The sequence below is a fragment of the Eutrema salsugineum genome, unplaced genomic scaffold (genome assembly GCF_000478725.1).
Source record: "Eutrema salsugineum unplaced genomic scaffold, Eutsalg1_0 scaffold_7, whole genome shotgun sequence".
Classification (NCBI taxonomy): domain Eukaryota; kingdom Viridiplantae; phylum Streptophyta; class Magnoliopsida; order Brassicales; family Brassicaceae; genus Eutrema; species Eutrema salsugineum.
In genome coordinates, this window is record NW_006256486.1 from 1,119,662 (window position 1) to 1,147,582 (window position 27,921).

General features: G+C 36.9%; 6 protein-coding genes across 7 annotated transcripts in view; 3 read left to right on the top strand and 3 right to left on the bottom strand.

The window, feature by feature from the left end:
• Positions 1-4,811: 4,811 nt before the first annotated feature.
• On the bottom strand, positions 4,812-9,688 carry LOC18010824 (ABC transporter B family member 15). Its single transcript, XM_024150184.1, has 7 exons — positions 9,464-9,688; positions 9,074-9,128; positions 8,795-8,973; positions 8,214-8,671; positions 7,247-7,787; positions 6,264-7,166; positions 4,812-6,186 (listed from the first exon to the last, which is right to left on the bottom strand). Exons 1-7 carry the CDS (start codon positions 9,659-9,661, stop codon positions 4,822-4,824), a joined length of 3,699 nt encoding a protein of 1,232 aa, XP_024005952.1. The 5' UTR covers positions 9,662-9,688; the 3' UTR covers positions 4,812-4,821.
• A 585-nt stretch (positions 9,689-10,273) lies between these two features.
• Positions 10,274-11,779, bottom strand: LOC18010826. Its single transcript, XM_024150197.1, is given in 3 exon segments — positions 10,274-10,728; positions 10,731-11,441; positions 11,749-11,779. Coding segments are annotated over 2 exon segments (996 nt in total). The 5' UTR covers positions 11,440-11,441; positions 11,749-11,779; the 3' UTR covers positions 10,274-10,441.
• LOC18010820 (putative pentatricopeptide repeat-containing protein At1g53330) lies at positions 11,275-13,538 on the bottom strand. The gene is made up of 2 exons (XM_006392736.2): positions 11,878-13,538; positions 11,275-11,441 (listed from the first exon to the last, which is right to left on the bottom strand). The coding sequence occupies exon 1, from the start codon at positions 13,536-13,538 to the stop codon at positions 12,123-12,125; it is 1,416 nt and encodes a 471-aa protein (XP_006392798.1). The 3' UTR covers positions 11,275-11,441; positions 11,878-12,122.
• Positions 13,539-13,756: 218 nt separating this feature from the next.
• LOC18010694 (putative F-box protein At1g53360) lies at positions 13,757-14,941 on the top strand. The gene has a single exon (XM_006392737.1). The coding sequence runs from the start codon at positions 13,757-13,759 to the stop codon at positions 14,939-14,941; it is 1,185 nt and encodes a 394-aa protein (XP_006392799.1).
• A 2,043-nt stretch (positions 14,942-16,984) lies between these two features.
• On the top strand, positions 16,985-19,584 carry LOC18010695 (tubby-like F-box protein 7). The gene is made up of 4 exons (XM_006392738.2): positions 16,985-17,391; positions 17,825-17,912; positions 18,446-18,575; positions 18,776-19,584. Exons 1-4 carry the CDS (start codon positions 17,071-17,073, stop codon positions 19,395-19,397), a joined length of 1,161 nt encoding a protein of 386 aa, XP_006392800.1. The 5' UTR covers positions 16,985-17,070; the 3' UTR covers positions 19,398-19,584.
• Positions 19,585-23,877: 4,293 nt separating this feature from the next.
• LOC18010747 (phosphoenolpyruvate carboxylase 1) overlaps positions 23,878-27,921 on the top strand; it is a 4,404-nt gene continuing 360 nt past the window's right edge. Inside the window, exons 1-11 of one of the 2 annotated variants that reach the window (XM_024150185.1) lie at positions 23,878-23,938; positions 24,167-24,357; positions 24,547-24,941; positions 25,035-25,119; positions 25,194-25,416; positions 25,494-25,597; positions 25,689-25,779; positions 25,872-26,026; positions 26,107-27,105; positions 27,184-27,570; positions 27,656-27,921. In XM_024150185.1, the coding sequence (XP_024005953.1) occupies positions 24,190-24,357; positions 24,547-24,941; positions 25,035-25,119; positions 25,194-25,416; positions 25,494-25,597; positions 25,689-25,779; positions 25,872-26,026; positions 26,107-27,105; positions 27,184-27,570; positions 27,656-27,921 (2,873 nt within the window). In that variant the 5' untranslated portion in view covers positions 23,878-23,938; positions 24,167-24,189. Of the gene's footprint in view, positions 23,939-23,995; positions 24,358-24,546; positions 24,942-25,034; positions 25,120-25,193; positions 25,417-25,493; positions 25,598-25,688; positions 25,780-25,871; positions 26,027-26,106; positions 27,106-27,183; positions 27,571-27,655 lie in introns of those variants that run through there. The other variant, XM_006392739.2, reaches the window with a different exon arrangement.

A 27,921-nucleotide genomic window follows, 5' to 3' on the forward strand; every position in this document is an offset into this window, starting at 1 on the left:
GGTTTTCATCTTCTTATACTTTATTTTCTTCATCTACCGTTTTTTTCTTCTTTTATTTTGATAATTTGTATGAAAATAACAGCAAAATTGTTATACAAATTATGAATATAAATTAATTAATTAAGGATATTTAAAAATATTTTATTAAAGAATAAAGAGTAATTAGTCACCTAGATTGAATGAGAGAGCTTATAGCGAAAAAATTATTGTGCATATATTATATATGATATGATTTTAAATGTTTTTTGATTAAATTCCAATTTTAAAACTTTTTTTTTATTAAATTCTGATTTTAAATATTTTTTTATTAATTTTACAATTTTTCATAATTTTTAATTAATTTACGTTTTTTAATATTTTTTAATAAATTTACGATTTTTAATAATTTTTATTAGATTTAAATTTAAAAAATATTGAGAAGAGGTAAAGGGTAATTAGCCACCCTAAAATTGAATGAGAGAGCTTTGATTCAAAATTTTACTTTGCTTATAATATATATGATTTCTGATGTATATAATCATAATTTTCTTAAAAAGAAACGTGAATAAGCTACATTGCGGGTTAGAATCATTTTCATAGGTTTAATCTGCATTTTTTTTAGAAGTGAGGGTAAACTTGTGGAACCCTTATTTTAATACTCCATCTGTTCAGAATTATTTGATGTTTAAGGTTATTGCACACAAATTAAGAATTTATTAAATTTTTATTTTTTCTACACTAAAAATATTATTTATAATTAATTTAAATATAATCCAATCAATAAGAAAAAAATCTGTAGAACATAAAAAGTCATAAACTATTAAATAATTCTGAACTGAGAGAATATTGTAATACATTTTGTCTAAAAACAACATTTATTACTAGCATACTTTTTAAACGTATTTTTTTGTTGTTATATAATCGACACAGTGTTGAGTGAGCCTGTTGACAATGGTATCATTCTTCATAATTTTCACTCTTCTGGAGATATATTATACATTTCGTAACTGTTTGATAGTACAACGGAAGCTGTTAAAGCAGGCTGGGATCGTATTGATTGGTGCATGGCAGAATGGGAACAAAGAATCGTAGTTGCCACAAAAATGGAGACAATCTAAAATTCTCTTGATGATCTTTAGGCCCAAAAGCCCATACCTTGTAATTTGTATCTATATTAGTCATGTATTTTTGTTTAACGTAGTTGTGTGATTTTAAGTTATGCTAAGAAGTTTTAATTTGTTTTCCTATTTAATATAAACAATTTATATTTGAAACATTTAAGACAAATGTGAAAATCATGCGAGGTTGACTTGTTATTTATGAGATTCAGAAACCGTCCTAGTTTTATGTAAGTTGTAAAATCAAGAAACGACCCATTGGGGACAAATTATTTGTTGATCCATTTCCTTCATTAATTTCTTGTACTGCACAGATATTTGTTAGAATAATTATCTATTTAGAACATGTCAAGTGTGAGACAAAATCCCGAATTACATGTCCATTTAATTTTGTAGATATCATTTTTTTTACTCAAAACAGTAATTTATTTGTTAAGTTATCGACCTAACTTATTCTATCAATATTTTTTCGTCTTTCATATTTCAACAAAATTTAACTTAACTTTTAAAAAATAATTACAACTATATAGAAACAGAGAAGAAAGAATTAAAAGTCATCATCATCTAGGTCTGGTTAATTAGCAGTTATCGATGCCCTCTCTTGGTGTCCCCTCGTTAGCCGTCACTCTATTGATCCCTTGGGCAACCAGAATGATTCTATCCCACTCTAATATACAACGATGAATGTCAATGTTGACTTTTCTGCCTGATTCCTTTGCACTATCGAACACTTGTCCTCTTTCTTTAATAATTCCTTGAGGATTCATCTCTTGCACACGCTATGAAAAGACTAAGCTATCAACAAGTTTCTTGTAAACTAAGAAAGAGCAAAGGATTGAAAACTCATCGAATTTTGTCAAAAGGTAAATAACAAACATAACTCCAAACAACACAAGGCGGAGAATCTCTCATGTTGTGAGTCTCTTGAGTTGGTGAAGTAGATTTTGCTACCAGTGAAGGAATGTTTGCTAAGTGTCATTGTTGTCTCTGTTATCTCTGTTTCCGGTTATTTCCAGATAGCAAGGAAGATTCATGCGATTAGAAGTCCATTAAATGCATTGGAGATAGTGATAAACCTGAAAAAAAAAGATGAATTATCTTTCTCTGTTGGGAACCATAACAAAATATGATTTAAAGGATAGTAAATGACTACACACGTACACGAGAATATGAAAACCAAATATTAATATGAAATGCACACAAGAATATGTAAGTACTAATATGAAAATAATTACACACCATGATCCTTACCAAATGTACATAGTTAGTACAAAATATGAAAGATAAGAAACTCTAAAAGTATTTGAAAATCTATAGGACCATCATGAAAAGTTTTGAGACAAAATAAAAAAGATAATCACTATTCATCGGTATCAAATTAAATATCTTTCATTCTTCACACTCTCTCAACCGTGTTGCTCTAAGTTTGTTTTATGGATTCAACCAAACGTTCCAAACTTCTTTGTAGTTGATCCACTAGTACTTTACGTCAAAAATAAAAGTAAGACTTCTTTCTTTCATATTCGTTTCATTTGTTGTGTGTAAAGTACTCTTTTCTATTATTTTTATATCATAATTTTTGGTTTTTTTAGGCTAATCACTATCTCTAATGCACTCCACGCTCTTTTTATTTCTGCACTATTCGTAGCTGTAATATTCACAGAGTTAGCGGAAAATAGAGATGATAACAACACACTTCCAAAAGTCTCCATCACCGGTGGCAAAGGCTTCTTCTCCGAGTCAAGACTCCCAACACAAGGCCTAACTTAAAATGTTACATGCAGGACCGACCCAGAGGTAAAGCCTGTGAAGCAATTGCTTTGGGCGGCTCAAAAGAAATCAAATTTTGGAGCAGCCAAAAAAGCCCAAAATTTTTTTTATAAGTGTCAAAGTGTGTTTTGTCCTACATCGCCCAACTACACTAAATGTGAATGAAAAGTTGCCCTATAAATAAGAGTCATTATCTCTTCATTAAAAATCAATATTTTTAAAAAAAATTGATTCTGAACTTAAAATAATTGATACTAGATTTAAAAAAAAATCAATTTTAAGCTTAAAAATATCGATTTTAAGCTTAAAAAAATCGATTCTAGGCTTAAAAAATAGATGTTAAGCTTAAAAAATCGATTTTAACCAGAAAAATAGATCTTAATTTTTTTTTTTCGATTAAAGACATCATTTTTACGGTACGCTTTAGACGTCAAATGAATTTGGGCAAGCCCTGGTTACATGACTATATATATGCCAAGGACATCTGTCTTGATTTCTTCTTACTCACAATCTCTAAACAAATTCATTTTAGCAAAATTTTGATTTCTATCGTTCAGAGGAGAAGCCATGGCAAATAAAAAGGTTTCGGCTGAGGAAATAACAGAGGCTAAGAATGTTTTGAAAAAATTTTGCGACAAAGCTAGTAACGTCTCGGCTAAAGAAGTATCAGACGCTCATGATACTTTATTCAGGAAAATACTCGAGGATGTCAGGGATGAGCCCATGCTTTTGTGAGTCTAGCTAGAATTTATTAATTAATTTCCAAATTAAAATTTCCATCTTCTTTTTAACAAGCTAAACTATACATGTATCCATATCTTTTCTTCTAACTTATATATATATTTATTTTGTTTTGAAATCGGTTTTATTTTATATATATTTATGCAGTTGTGATACGGTGGTTTATAGCGTCATCATGCAAGTTCTAATCATCGGCACTCTTATTCCGTTATACATTCTTCTACAAAAGGACAACGATTACTTCTTCTTTTTAAGATTCATAATGCGGATGTACGTTGTGTTCCTTATAGCAAAAATCGCATTTTCAAACATCAACAACAAGAAAAAGAACAAACTAGACTAACCTCATCTTCTTCCTTTTGTTATAAAACGAGCCATGTCAACGATGTTTTAATTCATCAAAATCCCCGTATAAACAAATCAATGTTTTCCAAGTTACACTGTGTTGATTGAAGATGTTCATCGGTCTATCTAAACAGATGCGATGATGTTCACCGGTTTTCACGGCGTTTGGAATCTAAGAGATGATGATGCTCTCTGGTTTTCAACTTGTGCGTGTGTTCGAATGTGACGAAAGTGGTGTGATATGTGATTCCTTCTCTATCTTTCCTTATATTGAGATTTTTATTTTTCTCTTAGCGCTTGACTTCTTCCAACTGTTGCGTTGTTCTTTGATCCACGAATGGTAAGCTCTTCTTATCCATGGGGCTTTGTATATTGTGCTTTTGAAGTCATCAACTTGTTTTTTGAGGAACAAGCAATGTCAGGGATTCTCCATCTTGGAGTTGTAGCTAGCTTGTGAAGAAACCTCTCTCAGTTTCTTATCTGACGGTATTAGTCGGAGCTGAGATAAAATTTTGACTCTGCATTTGTATCACCATCTCAAGAGTTCCCGGACACAGACATTGCCTCACTTAGGACTTCAGATTTTCTTTTTCTTTTTCTTTCCAGAACCTGATAACGTCTCTCAACTTCTCAAGTCATGGTGAGCAAAAAGATGTGTCTATGTTTATTAACCTATTATGATGTTCATGAATATTGTGGCAGATCCTTAGTTTCCAAGAAATTCTTCCATGGATAAAGTCTTTCAACAAGTAAAGCGTGTTCACCTATTTCTTGAACACAAGATTCTCAGCTTGACTATTCTCTGTTACGAAAACAGAGGAATTGATATATTCCTTAGAATTTAGAGTTTGTCTCCGAATATATATTTTTAACAAGAAGTTCTCTGGAGATTAACCAATGAGAAGTAAACACCTGTGTGACCTCTCGCCAACAAAGACGAGTGGGTCCCATGTTCAACGAGTTTCCCTTTGTCAAGAACAGCGATCGCGTCACAGTTCTGGATCGTGCTCAGCCTATGCGCGACCACCACGCTCGTCCTCCCGACCATGACGCGCTCTAGCGCGTCTTGCACCACGCGCTCCGATTGGCTGTCCAAAGCGCTCGTCGCTTCGTCGAGTAGCAACAGCGAAGGGTTCTTCAAAACAGCTCGAGCGATCGCTATCCTCTGTTTCTGTCCACCTGATAACTGTACTCCCCTGTCTCCACAGTACGTATCGTAGCCGTCCGATAACGACGTGATGAAATCGTGAGCGTTCGCTGCCTTCGCTGCCTCGATGACCTCTGATTCGTCATCGACTCCTCCTCCGTAAACGATGTTCTCTCGGATCGTTCCCGCGAATAACGTTGGCTCTTGGCTAACCAAAGCTACGTGTCGTCGAAGCGATCTAAGATTATACGATCTCAAATCTCGACCGTCGATTCTCACAGCACCTTTTACCGGGTCATAAAACCGTTCGATTAACCCGATTACCGTCGATTTACCCGACCCGCTTGGACCAACAATCGCAGTCGACTTCCTGGCGTCGATAACAACCGAGAAATCTCTGAATATCATCACGTCCGGTCTAGTTGGATACGAGAAGTCCACATCAAGAAACTCGACCCGACCCGTTATTCTTTTCGGTTCATATCCATCTGGATCCTCCGGATTGATTGATGTATACCGATCCAACACAGAGAAAACCGACCCGACCGTGTCCGAACCTCTAGCTAGTTCCGTGTTCATGCTCCCAACCTCAGCAATGACCCGACCGGTACTAACCAAGATCATAAACGTTTCGAAAAAAGCTTTAGCAGTGATGTAACCACCAGCAATCAATTTACCACCAAACCAGAAATCCAAAGCCCAAGTACAAGCCGTGAGGCTCTGCGACATGGCAAGCCCAAACCCTGCGAACCACGACTGACGTATGCTCTCTCTTCTCGGGCCTTCTTGGGCCTTTTCAAGCATTTTCATGATACGTTCTTGCGATGAGAAGGACGTGATGGTTCTCACGTTGGAAACTGCCTCTGCGGCTAGTTTACTACTCTCGTCCTGAGCCTTGCTCGCTTTTCTTGACATGTTCTTGAGTAGAACCTGGCGAGTATAGAAGCAAACAATCATCACCGGTTGCACAGCTATCATCACAAGTGCTAACCTCCAAGCTATGACTAAGCCCATCGTGCATGCAATTGTTACAGCCGATATGGTTTGTACCATCAATGCCATCCGATCACCAACCAACGACCTCACCTAACAGAACAAATATATCAAGAATATTAATTGCTATAACATTCTGTTCACTGAAAGAAACTTATAAGATTTCTTACCACATTAGCATCCTGCGCGAGTCTAGAGCAAATGGCACCGCTTGAGTTGTCATCTCGATCGAACCAACCGACTTCAAAGGTTAGCAACTTAGAGAGCATCTTTTCTCGGATACGTTTCGTCAAACATTCTCCCATGTATGCGAAATTGTAGTGTTGAATGATACTGAGCAGGAAAGAAAGCAAGAATAGACCGACAAAAGATAATGCGTAGATCCTTGTTTTCTCCTTGATCTCGTTATGGCTTGTAAGAAAATACACTGATACCATCGACCCCAAAGAATATGCGTATATTGGCATTATGGCTCCATACAAGGTTGCACTTATGCAACCGTACAATGCCTGTTTCCGTTCTGGTAAATTCATTGCCAAGAGTCTCTTGAACGACGGTAAAGGCTGCTTATTTTCTTTAGAAAGAATCTTCACAGTGTTTGGACTTGTAGCCAACTTGGCAGAGCTAGATTTGCCAAGACTCGAGACTCTTGAGCTACTTTTCAAATCTTTGTTAGGATGATTTGTTATTGGACCCATATGCACATTGACGTTGATGTTCACATCCGAGTCTTCATCTTCTTTCTCAATCTGTTGTAAGCGGACAAGTGAAGTGTATTGACCATCTAAGTTTTCCATTAGCTCATCGTGTGACCCGGTTTCCACGACGTGACCATTCTGGACCACTGAGATAACATCAGCATTACGGATGGTGGAGAGACGGTGAGCAATAAGAATAGTTGTACGACCAATCGATGCATTTTCTAAGGCTTCTTGGACTACTCTTTCTGATTCAGAGTCCAATGCGCTTGTTGCCTCGTCTAATAGAAGAATTATTGGCGATTTGATTATTGCACGTGCTATTGCTATCCTCTGCTTTTGTCCTCCTGACATTTGCACTCCTCTCTCCCCAACCTATTTGTTTACTCAAAAAGTAAATTAATCTTTAATAAGACTATATGCAATCAATATCCGTGCCAAAATTGGAAACTAACCTGAGTTTCATAGCCATGAGGCAGCTGAGAAATGAAAGTATGAGCATTAGAGGCCTTGGCAGCTTCCACAACATCATCCATAGATGCATCTTCTTTACCAAACAATATGTTTTCTTTTATTGATGTGGCGAAAAGCGCAGGCTCTTGGCTAACTAGACCCATTTGTGACCTCAACCACTTCACTTGCAGCTTATCAATGGATACACCATCTATAAGAATCTCCCCTGCAACCGGATCATAATATCTTTGCAAAAGCGATATCACAGTTGATTTTCCTGACCCGCTTCCTCCCACCAAAGCCAAGGTTTTTCCGCAAGGAACTCTCATACAAAAATCGTGAAAGATCAATGTTTCAGGTCTCGATGGATATAGAAACTTAACGTTCTTGAACTCAACTTCTCCTCTAATTTTCTCCAGCTTTTGCCCTTCCGGATTGTCTGAATCAATCTTGGGAACTCTGTTTATCACTTCCATCATTCGCTCCCCAGCTGAAGACGCCTCGAAGAAGTACTTGAAATTAGACAAACTACTACCAAGTGCTCTGTAACAAATATAACAAAGATACCAAAGATCAAGATCATGATCACGATACGGTCTTTTGAAGATCAATACAAAAAAATTTTGTTATAGGAAAAATAAACACTACTATATGAAAAGAAACGTACATGTTGAGTTTAACTCAATTACCATAATATCCATAAATGTATATGAAACTGAACTAATATAAATATCTCACGTGCTAACATGTTTTAGAGAAAGCTAAATATGATATAGTAGTCTTATGGTTGGTTTGTGCTATTTCCGTCAATGTATCATCATCTCTTGTTAAGAAAATAAAAAGAACTTATAAAACTATTTTCGATACGATATTGAAAATCTAAACGGGTAATATTTTCAATCTATATTTTGGTTTGATCGGTTTGCATCTTTCATTATATGCTCAAGCAACACTTTCTAGTATACTTACAGGCCGCCGATTGCAAGAGAGGTGGCAACTGTATAGACGGTACCACCTTGAGCACCATGGTACATGACCATCCGGCTTCCATACCAAGACATGAACCCCCAAATGGCGAAAGTGATTCCATTGCTTCCAATGGTGATTCCTTTAGCGAGACCTTGTCTAATCCCTAGCTTCACTGACCCTTGAAGCGCGGTTGAGAACCTTGATATCGTCTTCCTCTCCCCTGAAAACGCGTAGACGGTTCGCACCGAGGAGATGGCCTGCTCAGCTATGGAACCAGCCTCATTGTATTCTTGGCGTATCTTTCTTGAAATGCTCATCAGGGCTCGACCATACATAAGTCCTGGGATCACTAAGAGGACAATGAAAGGTAAACCAACCAAGGCGAGTCTCCATAGCAAAACAAAGCTAACTATGTAGCTTCCAACGAACGTTGATGCGCTCGTCAAAAAATTCGGTAACTGCACCAAATAAAATTCATCAAAAACAAACAAACAAACAAACTGTTTAGAAAACAAAGAAAAATAATTAATGATTAGGATGAAAGATGATAATTAAAAAAAAAAAAAAAACACGTGAGAGACCTTTTCACTGAGCACGTCTTGGATAGCGAGGCTGTCACTAGAGACACTAGTGATAACATCAGAAATGCTTGTGACATGAAGATCAAAGTAGCCCACATCTTGTCTTAATACTGCTCTTAAATACTTTTCTCTCATTCTTGCTGTTTGTCTCTCTCCTGTTCTTGTCCAACAATATCCTTCTGTTTGTTTTTTTCTTAATATTAGTTCGATCCACAAGTTAAAATACAATCTCGATCGTTGGGGTCAACTATATAGAAAACATTATTAGAAATGGCTTACCAAGGAAACAGACGACCCAAGATCCACAAGCCACATAAAGCAAAGCTACGGAATACTGTTTATTACCCAAAATGGTGTAGTTGTAATCAAACATAGTGCATGTGTCATCATCATAGATTGAAGTTATAAAAAAATGACTCGGAGGAGTCAAATCTGGTTTTTATATGTTTGACGTGCTGACTACTACCTTTACATTTATACATCATAGCAGTTTGTAATGTTATTAATATTCGCACAAGATGTAAACAGATTCAGGACAATAAACCATCGAGAAAAACTTCAAAAACAAAAGTTTTTTTTTTTAACATAAGATCTAATTAGAAGAACCAAGTTACGTTTCAATCGGAATTGAAAGGACCGTTTTTTGGACAAATTGGAATTGAAAGGGACCTTATCGATGCTTTGCATGAAGGTTTCAGTGTTGGAAGAGGAACCACCAAGGTTGTTCATGAGCTTGCTGGTGATGAAAAGAATAAGAGGAGTTGTGAAGCCATCACCGACGGCTCCGATTAGCCCTAATCCCATCAGCAGCCAATCTACACCGTCCGCGTGCACGAGTATCGATCTTATGCTTCCAAAACTCTTCATCTTCTTCTTCTCAGTCTCTTTCCCCTCTTCTTTCTCTTTTGTTTCCAGAGAGAGAGAGAGAGAGAGAGAGAGAGAGAGAGAGAGAGAGAGAGAGAGAGAGAGAGAGAGAGAGAGAGAGAGAGACCAAAACGACAACTTGGCCTCAAAGAAACGACCAGTTTGTTTCTCTCTCTGTTTCTTCAAGAGGTTCTCTGTTCGTGTAGTAATAATAAAAGCGGAAGCCATCACGGACATTTTGACCTCATATGGTTTTGGTCTTTTTCAAATATTATAACAGTACATGTAGTCTCCGTAATTTGTGCTTGCACCACTGTTATATCACCACCGATTTTAATAAAATGTTTTCGCTATAAACATTGCTCTTTAGTCTTTAGAGGTCTAATTATTGTCCAACTATTCGTCTCTAAATTCTAGAACTGGTTCCCTAGAATTTCTATATGTTTCTCTATTCGTGTGAAATACCTCAAGTGGAGAGTTTCTCTATCGAACAAAGAGTACAATAACGGTTACAATTAGTTATACCTTTTGAAATTCCAAAAAACTCGAATCCAAACGAGCTGAAAATGAGCAAAACTAAACCGAAAGTTATAAGATAAAACATACTATAAAAGATAGAATTATTCATAGTAGAATTGATTTTACACTGGTTACTATTTTTCTCTTAAACCAAAAACCAGATTAGACACTTCTACTTGTACCAAAAATTGGCAATGTCATGAACCAAACTAGACATTCCATAAAGAACTAAATAGCTGATTGAGGAAACATCTCTAGCCTAATCTATAAGTTTCTATTCACCTTCCATTTCTCGAACTCCATGGAACTTAGCAGGAAGGAGCTCGCGTTCTTATGGCCACCACCACCAAACTTCTGAGAAACCGGTGTTGTGTCTTCTTCTGCAACACTCCTTAAACTTATTTTCAGCTTGTTCTCATCTCCAAGCTCAGGAACTCTGTAAACAACAGCTCCAATACCTCGGAATTTCAGATTCTTGCTCTTCTCAGCCAATTGATTCCCTAATTCGCTTCTAAGCTCTGCAATCTCATCTGCGTTTACAGCCAAACACCGCCAAACTCTTCATCACCTCCAAGAACAATCTCGTATGACAGTTCCAGCGCCTGGTGAATCAGCTTTAGTTTCCTAGACAAACTCTCTTTTCCTCTGTTGATCACACTGTCATGATCCAATGAAAGTAGCTGCTGGAACAGTGAGTGGTTCTGATTGAAATCGTATTCGATCCCTAAGTCCAAGATCCCGCTGTTGAATGCTTTGCTCTCCGAAAGTTTCCACTTCCAGATATCAGCGTCTTCAATGTACTCGAAAACACGCCTCATTCTCTTGAAATCATTCATCTCTCTGCAATTTCCCCGAGATTCTTCCATCAGCTTCTGAGTAAAATAGTCAAACGCAATGGTCGCACCGCTTCTCCCTATATCCAAGACTTTGGTAACGTTCTTGCAAGTCAAAGAGACATCCCCTAGGCTCTCAATAGCGGTTTTATGGTGATCGAGGATCACCACACTGTCGACTTTCGGAGAGACTTGGTGCACGAAACCAGGCGGTCCTGTGAAATCAAGAAGGAAGAGATGGCTGATTTCTTGAAGAGGAAGTTGGCTGGTTGTGATTGGAGAGTAAACTGTGTTGGGGAAGAAAAGCGAAGGGATTGAATTTGCTGAGAAATAGAGATGAGCGGCCAAGGCGGCGAAGACACCGTCATGGCATGGATAATGGTATAGAACCGCCATCTTCTTCTGCACCATCTTCACTCCAAGATTCATTCCTGAAACCAAACAACTTTTGAAAGTAAAATAAATGAAAAAAAAAAAATCAAAACCTTTGAAACACAGAGCTCCAAAGCTCATGTCTAAGCGCTAATCGAATATGACTATGGCAGAGACCTAAGTTTATCAATATAAGGTCACCAGGAAACTCGAGAAGAGAAACTGATAAAAAGCTCTTATGTCAGATATATGCAGAAGTAATCATCAAACAATTAACGAAAAATCAAAATTTCAGAGTGGGAATCTGTTTTCTTGTTAAGGGAATTGATGAATTTGGGAAGAGTAAGATTACATGAAAAAAAGTACCGAGCAGAGAAGCCGAAGAGGAAAGAGCTCTCAGGACAAAAAAAACCTCTGAGCTAATAAAAGAAAACAACAACCTGAAATTAAAGTAGGGTTCTCGGAAGTTAAAATTACGAAAACAACCTTACATACCTCTTCTCCTAATTCTTGTCTGTTTAGGTCTTAGATAGCCTCAACAACGGATCTTCACTGGACAAAGACTAGTAGTACCAACTGAAGAAATTTAGATGTCTTCCAACACCTTTAAGGATATCACTGAATCTTCAACCTCTAAATCAATAATGCAGAATTTACTCAAGTTTGTCTGCAGATAATCCATCCTGCCCAATGCCCACCCAACAAGGTTCACAGCAACATTAACTTGCACGACAAGTGACCTAGCATTGCGGCATTGTTGATAAAGGACCCTCTTCCTTCAATGTGTTTAACACCAAATCAATCGAATCCGATATCACAGGTTCTTTGCTCACTGTAGACATTATAACCGACCAGACATCTGCATCAACAACATTCCCTCTATGCAAGCTACGGATAACTTTACCGAGAATCTCCAGCTTTCCACTCTCACAAAGCCTTTGCAGAAATCTTTCTAGCCTATCCCTGCGAGGCTTGTAGCCTTTGAAAAGCATTTCTTCCAAGATAACCTCTGCTTCTTCGAATTGTAAAGCTTCGGAGAGCCCATCGAAAACTATTCTATAAGACAAGATATCAGGGACGCAACCTCTTCTGGGCATATCTTCAAACAAGTAAGTTGCTTCTTTCCAGTTTTGGATTCTGAACAAGGCACCAAGTATCATGTTGTAGCTTATAACATCTGGTTTCAAACCCTCTTCAACCATTTCATCCAAAACTCGATAAGCTGATTCGAAATCATTCTCAACACAGAACCCGTTAATCAGTACATTGTAAGTCACCGTGTCGGGTTTGCATCCTTTTGCTCTCATTTCCTCCAAGATCCCCGAGACTTCGTCTGACCTTGCAGCTTTTATAAGCGAGCTAATCAACGTAGAGAAGATAGCTGAGTCTACATTGATCTTTCCTTCGTACGCCTCATCCTTTAGCTTAAACGCCAAACTCAATTCACCAATCTGACATAGCGCTTTAACCAACGATGCGTAAATGTGAGCCGTGGGAGAAACTCCATACACTTTCAACATATCGTGCTTCATCTTCAACGCTTCCTTCACCATCGAATTCTTGCAAAACCCATGAATCAGCGTCCCAAAGGTCACACTAGTGGGCTTCACTTTTCTCTTAACCATTTCATCGAATAGCATCAAGGCATCATCGAAACGCCCGCTCAGAGAACATCCATGGATCAATATATTGTAAGTACAAGCATCTGGATCACCAAACTTATCAATCTTCGAAAGAATTTCCTTCATTTTGTCGAAATCTCCACACTTTAAGAGCGCATTCAACAGAGAGTTCACAGATTTCACAGTGGGTTTGCAGCGATACTGAGGCATTTCGTCGAACACGTGGAGCGCACGGCTGGGTAATCTCCCGTGGCCGAAATAACTGATGACGTTGCAGAACAGAATCTCCGTCGGAACGATCCGAGTATCGGACTTGAGCTGGAGGAGGACCTGATCTAGCTCGTCAAACATCTTGGATCGACCAAGTTTCGTGATGATGATATCGTAGCAAAGAAGCGAGTATCTGAATGGTCTACTAGGGTTCGTTGATACTGGATCAGGGTTCCGGAAAAGCTTAATGGCGGTGGAAGGATCTTTCTCACGGCGGAGGAGAGAGGCGAGCCTGAAGGAGGAGACAGGTTTCACGGCGGACATGGATTTTTAACTTGGAAATTAAAAATAAAAGCTCAATAATCTAACAAAAACGCAAGCGGGCAAAAATGGGTGATTCAAAACGTATTGGGCCTAATAGAGCCCATATAGGATCGTTGGATATAAAAGTCAATTTAAACCGTGGAAAGAAGTCGATTTATTTCGTTAGAGTAAAGCTCACGTGAAAGGTGGTGATTCTTTTAGGGTTTGAAAAAGCCGCCATGAAAAACCTGGAGCAGCAGTTTTCCGAGGATCTATTGATCACACAATCTTCGAACTCGGTAAGAGAATGTTCAGACCCGATCCCATCTGATCTGCTTATCGATATATTCTCGAGAGTCACTGCAAAATCTATAGCTAGGTTTCGTTGCGTGTCGAAATACTGGGGATCTATACTTGGTCGTCCTGATTTCACTGAGCTGTTTCTGACTAAGTCTTGGACACGTCCACGGATCTTGTTCGCTATCCAAGTGAATAATGAGTTTTTCGTATACTCTTCACCTCAACCTCAGAATCCAGTTAAGAGATGTTCCCTTGTAGCCACCCGTTATAATTATTTTCCAAAATATTTCCCATCCGAAATCTGTCCTCCTCTAAGTGGATTGGTCTTTCTTCATGAAACGGGAAGAACGGTGCGGGTGATTTGTAACCCCGTCACGGGAGAGTCCATAACCTTACGTATGCCCACAATGAAAAGGAGGGAGCTTATTGAAGAAAGGTGCTATTTTGGCTATGATCCGATCAGCAAACAGTTCAAAGTGTTGTGTTTGACGTGTGCATGCTATGTAAGACCAGCTCCCAATACTCATTGGGTTTTGACACTGGGGAATGAAAATTGTTTATGGAGAAGCACCATGGAATGCAAACCCCACGATGCCTTTGGAAATGGAATATGCATAAATGGTGTTTTGTACTACAAAGCTGGCTTTAAAAGGTCTTTTATGATAGCTTGCTTTGACTTGAGGTTTGAGAAGTTCAGCTTTATTGAGGTCGATAGAGAAATGATAGAGTTTGATCAAAAACTGACCAACTACAAAGGTAAATTATGTGCACATCGGTTTATAAGAGGTTCGAACCAAGACGAACTTGAGTTGTGGGTTCTAGAAGATATTGCTGGAGAACATAAATGGTCCAAAAGTATATGCGTACTTCCTGGTTTATGCTACGACGAGATGCCGAACCGTTTTTGCATAGTTGGAGTGACTGATGTTGGTGAAATTGTGTTTTCACGGTCCTTTCAAACAAACCCTACCTTCTACCTTTTTTACTACAATATCGAGAGTAACACTTGTACTAGAGTCGAAATTCAGGGACTTGAAGAGTTTGTTCGTCGTCCTAAACATGTTTTCCTAGACTATGCAGAGAATATGACACTTAATTATGCAAGTGTGTTCAAGGCTTCATAAGTTGAGACTATATATTAAATTTTGGATTTCAAATCTTGTGACATTATTCCTGGTGAAATTGTATACGGATTTCAACTTTATAATACAGCTAGTTTTTAATTTGCACTTTTATTCTCATCACGTGATCATGGGATCTTTATTAATTAGTTTGGGAATATTCCTATTTGTATTGGCTTTTAGATTTGCCTTTGTCTTTTAAGGTATCAACTAAATTCTAACCCCGTGTATCCGCACAGAATATTTTTTATTATATAACGAATTTTGTAATATAATTTTTGTTTTTGAGTTTAGATATAATTATTTTTATAAATATATTTTTTAATAAATGAAAATATTAATTTTTGTGTTTAGATATATTTTTATAGTATTAAAATTAATTATGATTATAAAAATATAATTTTTACCCGTCCGCTAATATTAATTCAAAATGAACTATTATAAAAACATAATTCTAACTTTTCCGTTCATATTACCGTATAATATAAATATTTGTTAAAAGTTTGAGATGTATTAACAGTATTATTTAGCATTATAGTTTTTAAAATATAATCAACGAATGGAGTGTACAACTGGTTTTTCAAACCACATTTTAGTGTATGCAATAATTTTTAATTTTTATGTTTTTATTTTGTATGAAAAATATATTTTCGAGATACATGTATAATTCAAAATTAGTAATTTTAGTTACCAAAATATTTTTAACCCGGTTTTTATATATATTTTTAGTTCTATAAATTTTAAAAAATATATTTTTTTAATATTTAAATTATACATTTGAATTTTACCTATTATTTTATTATTAATTTGTATAAATTATAATAGTAAATATATTATATAAGCAACATAAATATCATATCATTTACATCATTATAAATATTTTATATTTTAAATATGACCATTATTTTTCATATGTGAATTATTTTTTTTTCAAAAATTCTACATATTTTTGATAAAAATGTTTAATAGTATAGAAATTATTTAAATTAGAATCTTTAAATCAAATCTAAATTAATATCTGATTTATTATTTTTAATCAAATCAAATCAAATCTAAATTACCTATATTTAAGGAACTCTAAAAATATTTAAATTAGTAACTAATTTTTAAAATTAAATATAAATAATTATTAAAATTATTTTTAAATACTTAAAAAAAATTAGGAGTGTTTAGAAGCAAATATTAAATGTGCTTCTGTTTTAATATAATAGATTGATCCGTGTGAAAGTAGAGATCAGGCGGTGGTTAGATTGAATTTTGGTTGGATCAACGGCTTAACTCTCACTGGAGGTGGAACGTTTGATGGTGTATCGTGGCATATTTAGCAATTTGTACTAGTGATTTTTTATCTGCAAACTCCCCCCAAGAGTGAGAAAATATTACAAAGAACTATAAATAATCTTTAGACTTTACAGTATTTCTTCTGTTTCATATTAAGGAATGTTTCACCTAAATTTTTTTGTTTTATTTCAAGTGATGTTTACAATTTTTAATGCAAATTAAATACTTTTCATTTTTATATATGTGATTATCTGTATTTTACAGTTTGTTTGATTATTGGTTTAGTAGTTGTAAGTAAATAATATGTGACGTTTTAATTTTGAAAAAATATCTTAAACGAATTTTTAATCTATATATGTAACACAACATTCAATGTCTTCAAAATTAATTGAAACACAAAGAATGTAAAATTATATCCCTCTAATATTTATACAAATCTTGAAAACTTTTTTACCTTACATATGATTAAAACTTTTTAACTTTGGAGTATAAAAGTGTAGTTATCGGCTAAATAATTATTCCTTTTTCGCTTCTTTTTACTCTAATTGTGGATGAATGTTTCACTTTTATATTGATCTAACAAAAAAGGAAAACTCAGTCAGATTTTCACTTTTACACCATTTATATAAGTGGAGAGACGTGTTCCATTTTCACCAGTTCTGTCACCTATTCATATCTCACAGCAATGTCACTTTTACCCTAAATATCACTCTTTTTAGATTTCGCACGTTCGTATTTTTTTTTTCTCAGATTTCCCCCAAAAAAAATAACATCTCATCCTTTCTCTCACCTCTTTCGCTCTCTCTCTCTCTCTCCTCCTATTTCCAGATCGAACTTGGCTCTCCACACAAATGCCTTTGTCACGGTCCCTCCTATCGCGGAGGATCTCGATTTCGTTCAGGGATCAGGGAAAGACGACACCGGAAGCCGATTCGTACGAATCGCCGATGCTTCCGCCGTCGTCGGATACGCCTGGGTCATGGTCGGCGATGCTCCCTGAGTTATTGGGCGAGATCATACGCCGCGTGGAGGAGAGCGAAGACCAGTGGCCTCAACGTCGAGACGTCGTCACTTGCGCCTGCGTCTCGAAGAAGTGGAGAGGAATTACCCAGGATATTGTTAAATTCCCTAATAACTCCGGCAAAATTACTTTCCCTTCTTGCCTAAAACTGGTAGCTTCTTTTTTCTTTAATTCTCAATTTCTTCCTAGAGATAGATATCTTTGGCCTTTTTGGATTTTGTCGTTTTAGTTTGAGTTTTAGGATTTAGATTACACATCTTTCTGATTTCTGAAAAGTTGGATTTTTGTTCTCTGATTAAGAATCGATATTGGTGAACATGTCTGGGCCAAGGGAAATGCAAGTTTTTCTAGAAATTTGATCATGTTTGAATGAATACTTGCTACTGTAACTGAAAAAATTTACTCTTGAACTTATTCCCAATTGTGATTGTTCTTGCTTTAGCCTTAAGTTACATTCTTTTAATCAATCTCAACAAGGAGGCTATTTGATTATATTATTATCACTTGAGTGTTTCGCTTTCCTTTTGTTGTTACGAGCAATCGAAAATGGGTACTGAGATTTCTTAGTTTCCTCTGAGATGCAGCCAGGTCCCCGAGAGTTTTCTAATCAGTGCTTGATAAAGAGGAACAAGAAGACATCAACCTTTTACTTGTATCTCTCTCTAACACCATGTAAGTCATTCAACGGTTGATTCTGTCAAAATTCATGACTTTATTATTGAATAGTCTAGGTAGGTTTTAAGTGTGGAAGTGACTTCCTTGGCGATTGATTTAACTTGTCTCAGTCTTGTATCAATTAATGCCTTTGAATAGTCCATGGAAGAACTCACCAGCCAATTGTTATAAATAAGTGTTGACTATGTTGTTGACCTGTGCGATAATGAAGAAGATTCTGCGCTGCAGTCTAATGTGTTCCTCAAAGTTGAATGGAAACTTTTCGATGTGGCAAATTGCAATGCATTTCTGTCATATGGTTAAATCCAGTTTCATTATAGTTTGGGTTAACAAAGCTCAGATTTGGAACAAGTTGAAACAGTTTTCGATTATACTTCATTTAAGTTATCGGTCAGGATTCTTTCTTGGCGGCAAGATTGTTGATTAATATTTGGCTAGCATTATCTTTCAGACCTTGCTCTGCGCTTGTTTGTTGGCTAACAAAAGGATCTTTCTGAGTAATTATTACTTTATTTTAATTTGTCCACCAGCATTCACTGATAAGGGAAAGTTTCTTCTGGCGGCACGGAGGTTCAGGACCGGTGCTTACACTGAGTACATTATATCTCTTGATGCTGATGATTTCTCTCAAGGAAGTAATGCCTACGTTGGGAAATTAAGGTACTAATATGTGCAACATTGAATATCCTAGGCGGCCATTTGGTCTTGTCATCTTGTGATATCAAGGTTCTTCTTCTCACAAGTTTTAAATTTGCTGAATTGAAGTCTTGAGTATCTTTAAAGGATTTCATCATTTCTGCTTCGAAGAACAGTGGATCTAAAAAAACTAATACTCATGGTTTCTTTGGGAACTTATGCAGATCGGATTTTCTTGGGACCAACTTTACAGTATACGATAGCCAACCGCCACATAACGGAGCAAAGCCTTCAAATGGCAAAGCCAGTCGCAGATTCGCATCGAAGCAGATAAGCCCTCAAGTTCCAGCAGGCAACTTTGAAGTCGGTCACGTTTCTTATAAATTCAACCTCTTGAAATCAAGAGGTCCTAGAAGAATGGTAAGCACGCTCCGTTGCCCATCCTCATCACCACCATCGTCACCGTCGTCATCATCATCATCTTCCACTGGACTTTGTTCCGACCAGAAGCCATGTGATGTCACCAAGATGATGAAAAAACCCAACAAGGACGGTTCAGGCTTCACTATACTAAAGAACAAAGCTCCTAGATGGCACGAGCACTTACAATGTTGGTGTCTGAACTTCCATGGACGAGTAACTGTTGCTTCGGTCAAGAACTTTCAGCTGGCTGCGACCGTTGACCAGAGCCAACCGAGCGGTAAAGGAGATGAAGAGACGGTGCTTCTTCAGTTTGGTAAAGTTGGAGATGACACTTTCACCATGGATTATAGACAGCCTCTCTCTGCTTTTCAGGCTTTTGCTATCTGTCTCACAAGTTTCGGCACTAAACTTGCTTGCGAGTGAAAACCAGCCAAAAAAAAAAGAAGGTTAACGTCTTTGCAAAAATATATAATGTTTTGATGTGTAATCATGTATAAGTGTAAACACCAAATGTATGATGAAAAAGAGGGAAGCACATAATTATTTCCAAGTAAGAAAACAAAATTGTAATTTGAAGACCCAAAATCAAAAATGTATCTCTTATGTTTTATGTGCTTTATATTTTTTTATTCTCTGCATGTTTCCCTGTAACAACTCTTAACAACGAACGAACGAATGAGGGCGAGAAACGATAGCAGATCGAAACAATGATCGTGAAATAGGCATTAAACCCCTATCGTCAGTGTTTTTGCGGTACTAGATCACTCGAAAGAAGACGAAGTCAAACGTTAACAGAGATACATCAACTATACGTTTGACTTTTAAGAAAAAAAAAACTAAAAGAAAAATTACACAAGGTTTTTTAAATAGATCATCGACATCAATGTCAATGTGTCCCCATCAAGTTCAAAGCCAATATAATAAGGCTTCTTGATACTAAAGAACAAAGCTCCGAGATGGCACGAGCACTTACAATGCTGGTGTCTTAACTTCCATGGACGAGTAACCGTTGCTTCGGTCAATAACTTCCAGCTGGTTGCTAAACAATGTTAACGTGTCTGAATAACCATGCATTGACCCCAAATGGCAGTAGTTATTTAATTCGTTTTTTGGCTTTTAACTTTTTTTCAGTTAGAAATCTCAATCTAAATAAGTCAAAACCGTGGGAAAACTGGATTAATTAACCCATAGGTTCTTATGATGCTTTCTTGAATAAGGCATAGATATTGAATCAAATGTAAACCGAATTTGGAACAAATCAGTTGTTTAATGGATTGAGTTAGCTGCTTCAAATATTATGCCCTTATTGGGTTCAACCGAGACAATATCTAAGTTTTACTAAAACATCTTTATAAAAGTTTTGTGACTGCCGGTTTTAACTTGTGCGATTAGAACAATTCAAAAGTTTTATAATCAAAAAACAAGTAATCTAAATCGCTAGCTAAGTCTCCTAAATGACACGTTCAATGATATAAAAAAGAATTAAGAGTGATGAGATACAACTAAAATGTTTGTTTAGCTCACTAGCTAATCCAACGTTTTTACGTCAAATATGAACAAGTTTAAGCGATATGTCGCAGTTCTGAGACGTCAAAACGCAAGCTCCGATTCAGAAAAAACAAATGTTGCTATGAAAATTTTGAATAGGAATTAGAACGATTAATTTTAAAATACAGATTTACCAGTTCAAGAGTTTTTTTGATAAGATGTTTTTAGTAAAAGGTATATCCTCTGAGCAAAGTCTATTCGATGGCATTAATCACACGATTCTAAATATATCTTATAATGACTCGGAACCACGAGGTCCACGACCATGCAATATTGCTTCCATGAATCATCCCACTCATAAAGTGTCTAAAAGGATGCATGTAGAAGAAAAGAAAGAAAAAAAAGAACAAAAGATGTTTTCATGACTTGTCCATTCTTATTGTTTTTCCTGATAATGGACTGTAATTATCATCTTATACGTCAACCAAATTATCAGCTAAAGAATTTATATATTCGTGCATCCCCTTTTTCAATTTATGCAGCTTTGTCACTTTTTTTATATATATATTTTCAATTAAAAACATTTATTTATTGTGACAATTATAATTTATTAAGCATTATATTAGAAGCCATCTTAATAACAAGCTACGATACATCATACATGATACATGTATCCAAATGATGACAACTTTATTATAGGCATCTCACGGGCCAAACTCTCTATTCATAGTTGTATATAACAATCTCAACGTATATATTTTACCGCGCGCACATTCTCTTCAAAGTTCTTAAATTCTAGACTAGAAAGATTATCTTGGAAAATCTGTTATCCATAACAGCGATATACACTAGTCTTTCATATTTAATTATATATGTATATATGTTGCCTCTTTATTTCTTTTATATATTTGACGAAATAGTTTATCTATTCTATTTTTCTTTTGGTTTTAAATGCTAATTTTATTTTTGGCTAAATCTGTACTGAGGATAATTGTTCGGATTAACAGCTTACGACCTTTAAAAGCAAAATGAGAATTGTCACTTTGTCAGTCTTAGTTAGAATTTACAAACCACATATCCTAGTTAATTATATGTTATAGGTTAATTAATGCTAGTTTTGTCAGCAGGATAAATAATTTTCGTATAAGTTTTCTAGAAGTTTTATTTATACCTAAAGCATATCAGTTGCATGATATAAGCGATGAAAGAGTTTGATGCATGTAATCGTGAAAGAAAGAAAAAAAAAACATTTGTGTGATAATATGGGATGAAAGATTATAAGGAAAAAGAAAATCACTATCGAATATTCCAACAATGAGACAATCACTCATCCATGTTGACTTCGGTAGATGTATGCCACGTTATCCGAATATTCCATTGATACAGCGAAAAAAGATCCAGTTTTTTTATAATTGGAGCCGACCAGCCTAAAATATCCATAATGTGACATCACTTCACATGTATGACTTTGCCACTTTACTAAATAATACTAGGCAATAATAAGAATAATAGCATGAAATGATGTACTTAGCAGATTCACATAGTGCTCTACTGTATTTTATATATCTCATTTTTTCGTTTGACAGTTATATTGTGATTTTATATTTTAGTTTTTGGTCAAATGATTACTCAATGTATGAAACCAATTTCTTGTAAGATCCGCATACTTAATATTAAGCCATTAATTCCCATTTCAAAGTCTTTTACTCACTTGTAGACTCTAAACTATTTTCATAAGAACTTTATCGAAGACCCTCTCTTTGGAAGAGTAAGAGCAGCTCCAACGGAGTATTATAAGAGGTTCACAAGTGAGGCTTTTCAATTTTGTTGGGTTTAAAAATAATAAAATAAGCCCAATTCCATTGAACCCGTATGATTAAAATCATATTTTTGAGCCCGTATAACCGAGTATAATTGGCAACGTGGCGAAATTTGATTGGCTTTGTGGGTAGAGAAATTTTAGGGTTTCTTCATATCTCCTTTTTTCTTCGCTTTTCCACTTTTTCTTCTTCTCCTTTCTTTCTTCTTTTCAGAAAAAAAGAAGAAAACGGTACAATCCTCTTTCTCTTCTCCTTTTGCTCCTGTCCTAAATTTTGGATCTGCCTCTCGATTTTTCCTTTCTTTTAGGCTTTTACCAATTTCTAGCTTTTAATCATTTTATTTCTCTCGTTTTTATGCTACTCTTGTCTCTATATGATTTCATCTTGGCGTATTTTTAATTTCATTCAAAGGTTGCTTTTTTTTTGTTATCCTCGTCTACGTAAACTCAGATTCCTTCGTGTTCTTCGTCGATTTAACTTTCTAAAATTTTATCTGATTTCCAACAAAATTAAAAAATATTATTATTTTAATCATATAAACCCCACACATGAGTTCATGGTTGGAAAGACAAAATGGATTGGGGTTCATCACCCTTCAAAAAAAGAAGAAAATTAAATTAAATACCTATGAATCCTTTTTGGGTTCATGGATGGAGATGCTCTAAGACCATCTCCAACGGGGAATCGTCGCAAGATCTTCAGTGGGCCCGAAGGGCTGTTCTGCAATTTTAAAAAAATTTGAGTTCATGAAACTCGACGGACAGTCTCTTCTGCAAGAGACGGAGGAGCTCGTCTCAAGTGAGGATCATCGGTGACGTGGCGGGACGGAATTGGTTGAATTTTTGGAGGATAGAGTATTATTTTTTCCTAGTATTATTTCTTTTACGGACTTGAAGTGTTTTTCCAGTTTTTCTGGGTCTCAGGGTTGGAAGGAGAGAAACAGGTGGAGTCCTTTGCATTTGAAAAAAAAAACAAAATAATAAAAAAAAATTCCAAGAGACTCAAACACAGCCTCAGCGTTGGAGTTGCTCTAACAAAACTTGATATACGCGCAGGATAACCGCAAGTAAACCTAATCGCTTAAAGTTAAAAGTTAGGTTCAGAGTTCAGAGATTCATCAATTTCCGTGCATGTCACATGCTCTTCTCCACATTCGCTCGCATGAATTCTATGAGTGATAATCACAAAGTTAAAGGAAAAAAAGTATTTCGAAAATCAAACGAGTTACGTAAAAAAAAGAAACTAGTCCCTTAATATTATAATTTCATCAGTTCCATTATATAAGATAATTTTAAGTTCTTTTTATTAATTCAAATTTTCCATCACGAAATAAACTTGCAAAAGTATTAAGGATTCAATAAAAATAACGAAAGCTGTAAACTGTAAAGAAAGAGAGAAAGCTGTAAATTTCCAGAATCATTTGTTGTCGTACAAATGTGATTGGGTAAGTCAGTAAGTGAATCAGTTTTTGACTTTTATTAATTGATTAGAGTATGCTGAATATTCTATAGTTTGACACTATATTCCATGAATTAATAAAAAAAAATGAATAAAAAAAATATAACAGAAAATATCTCTCTATATATATACGTAAGCCCTGTAGTAACTTGTTTGCTTATCTCTCTGAATCTGATCCCCACAGCTTTCTCTAAACTGGTTAGCTTCTGATTCACTTATTAGATTTACTTTTCTCCGCACCAATCGCAGATTTTATTTTCTCATCTGGGTCACTCTTAATTGACTGAAAGTTTCGTTTTTTATTTTCTTCTCTCTGGCCCATCAAATTCCCGATTTCATTGGCTAAATCTCAGTCATCTGTCTCTACAGATCTTTTGTTTTGTGGATTTATTTTTTTTAAAAAATTTTGGTGCTCTTTTCCTTCAGAGGGAAGTAGGAAGACAGCGAAAATGGCGAATCGGAAGTTAGAGAAGATGGCATCTATTGATGTTCATCTTCGTCAATTGGTTCCTGGCAAAGTTAGTGAAGACGACAAACTTGTTGAGTATGATGCTTTGCTTCTAGATCGATTCCTCGACATCCTTCAGGATTTGCACGGCGAGGATCTTCGAGAAACTGTACGTTTTCTGGACTTTTGGATTTGATCCACTAAAACCCATTTGCTCTGTGATGATTTTTGAATAAAGGTTTTAACTTTTTAGTTTCTTCGATCATGGGTTAGATTTAGGGTTCTACAGATTTGTGGCACGAAAGATTTAACCTTTGGTGGGCTAAAAATTTGATCTTGTTGTGTGTATGTTGTATAGGTTCAAGAGCTTTATGAGCATTCTGCAGAATACGAAGGGAAGCATGACCCAAAGAAGCTAGAGGATCTAGGGAGTGTTCTAACGAGCTTGGATCCAGGAGACTCCATTGTTATCGCCAAAGCTTTCTCTCACATGCTTAACCTAGCCAATCTGGCTGAGGAAGTTCAGATCGCTTATCGCCGTAGGATCAAGAAGCTGAAGAAAGGAGATTTCGTTGATGAGAGCTCTGCTACTACTGAATCTGATCTCGAAGAAACTTTCAAAAAGCTTGTTGGAGATCTGAACAAGTCTCCTGAAGAGATCTTTGATGCTCTCAAAAATCAGACTGTGGATTTGGTTTTGACTGCTCATCCTACTCAGTCTGTCAGAAGATCATTGCTTCAGAAACATGGGAGGTTAGTTTCTTTAGACTTAACCGAGCTTGCTTTGTATAAATTGTATCCATGTTTTGGTGTTTAAGTTATCTTCTTTGTGCGTTTTTTATTCAGGATAAGAGACTGTCTGGCTCAACTATATGCTAAGGATATTACTCCTGATGACAAGCAAGAGCTCGACGAGGCTCTACAGAGAGAGGTAAAGCTTGTTGGCTTCATCATATTGACTTATTCGAGATCTTAACTGAAAAACTTGAACTCTTTTCACCGTAGATTCAAGCGGCATTCCGAACAGATGAAATCAAAAGAACACCACCGACGCCTCAAGATGAGATGAGAGCTGGCATGAGTTATTTCCATGAAACTATCTGGAAAGGTGTTCCTAAGTTTCTGCGCCGTGTAGACACTGCTCTGAAAAACATAGGGATCGAAGAACGTGTTCCATATAATGCTCCATTGATTCAGTTCTCGTCTTGGATGGGTGGTGATCGTGACGGTACATTCCTATCAATCCCTCTCTCTCTCTTAGCTTTCCTTTTTGCTCTCTCTCTCTCTAACCATATGAATTTGCAGGTAATCCAAGGGTTACTCCTGAAGTCACTAGAGATGTGTGTTTGTTAGCCAGAATGATGGCGGCGACTATGTACTTTAACCAAATCGAAGATCTTATGTTTGAGGTTTGATTTTGGTCTTTTTATTTTCGGTTTTAGTCTCCTCGTTTCCTTGTTTATGTATTGCCTCATTCATTTTGTCGTGCTTCTTTGGTAGTTGTCTATGTGGCGTTGCACTGACGAGCTGCGTGTGAGAGCTGATGAACTTCACGCAAATGCGAGGAAAGACGCTGCAAAACATTACATTGGTAAGCAAAGGAACTGTCTTGGAGCATTTGTATTTGTCTTAAAGCTTTGTGTTCGGAATCGATTTAACTTCGAACTGTTTTCTTGAGTGCAGAGTTCTGGAAGACAATTCCTCCAACGGAGCCATACCGAGTGATTCTCGGTCATGTAAGGGACAAGCTTTATCACACACGTGAACGCGCTCGTCAATTGCTCAGCAATGGAATCTCTGATGTCCCTGAAGAAGCTACTTTCACCAACTTGGAAGAGGTAAATTTGCAATTAGAATCCTCTGAGTCTCAGTTTTTGATTTGGTACTAAGCCGATCTTTTTTGTGCTCATTTTCGTAGTTCCTGGAACCGCTTGAGCTTAGTTACCGATCTCTATGTTCGTGTGGTGACCGTCCAATAGCTGATGGAAGCCTTCTTGATTTCTTGAGGCAAGTCTCAACCTTTGGGCTCTCTCTTGTGAGACTTGACATAAGGCAAGAATCTGACCGCCACACCGATGTATTGGATGCTATCACCACGCATTTAGACATCGGATCATACAGAGAATGGTCTGAGGAACGCCGCCAAGAATGGCTTTTATCTGAGCTAAGTGGCAAACGTCCGCTTTTCGGTTCCGATCTTCCTAAAACCGAAGAAATCGCTGATGTTCTCGACACGTTTCATGTCATAGCCGAGCTACCAGCAGACTGCTTCGGTGCTTACATTATCTCAATGGCAACTGCACCATCCGATGTATTAGCCGTTGAGCTTTTACAGCGTGAATGCCACGTGAAACGGCCTTTGAGAGTTGTTCCTCTCTTTGAGAAGCTAGCGGATCTAGAAGCAGCCCCTGCGGCGGTTGCTAGGCTCTTTTCAGTTGACTGGTACAAGAACCGTATTAACGGTAAGCAAGAGGTTATGATCGGTTATTCGGATTCAGGGAAAGATGCTGGACGTTTATCCGCTGCTTGGCAGTTATACAAAGCTCAAGAAGAGCTTGTGAAGGTTGCTAAAGAATACGGTGTGAAGCTAACCATGTTTCACGGTCGTGGTGGCACGGTTGGAAGAGGAGGTGGACCGACCCATCTTGCTATATTATCACAGCCACCGGATACGATTAACGGTTCGCTCCGTGTCACTGTTCAAGGTGAAGTCATTGAGCAATCTTTTGGTGAAGAGCATTTATGCTTCAGGACGCTTCAGCGTTTCACTGCTGCTACACTCGAGCACGGTATGCATCCTCCGGTTTCACCTAAACCGGAATGGCGCGCTTTGCTCGATGAAATGGCTGTTGTTGCAACCGAGGAGTATCGGTCTGTTGTGTTCAAAGAACCTCGGTTTGTGGAATACTTCCGCCTCGTAAGTATTGCATTCACTTTGGAATCTTAAAAATTTAAACTTTCAGAAAAATCTTGAATCTTTAAAAATCGGTTGCAGGCTACACCAGAGCTAGAGTATGGGCGTATGAACATTGGAAGCAGACCTTCGAAGAGGAAACCAAGCGGTGGCATAGAATCTCTGCGTGCGATTCCGTGGATCTTTGCTTGGACTCAAACGAGATTCCATCTTCCTGTATGGCTTGGATTCGGAGCAGCGATTAGACACGTGATCGAGAAAGACGTCAAGAACCTACATATGCTTCAGGACATGTACCAACACTGGCCTTTCTTTAGAGTCACCATTGATCTAATCGAAATGGTGTTCGCTAAAGGAGATCCAGGTATCGCTGCTTTGTACGATAAGCTTCTTGTCTCTGAAGAACTATGGCCTTTTGGTGACAAACTCAGAGCCAATTTCGAAGAGACCAAGAAACTCATCCTCCAGGTTAATTAAAACAACAGAGCACTCTTGATTTTACTTGTTGGTTTTTGAAGATTTTGTGTTCTGAATCGCGTTAGCTGTTTTGCAGACCGCTGGACACAAGGATCTTCTTGAAGGAGATCCTTACTTGAAACAGAGACTGAGACTTCGTGATTCTTACATTACGACTCTCAATGTATGTCAAGCTTACACATTGAAGAGAATCCGTGATCCTAGTTACAATGTGACTCTACGACCTCACATTTCAAAGGAGATTGCGGAATCGAGCAAATCAGCACAAGAACTCGTCGAGCTTAACCCGACGAGCGAATACGCGCCTGGACTTGAAGATACACTCATCTTGACCATGAAGGG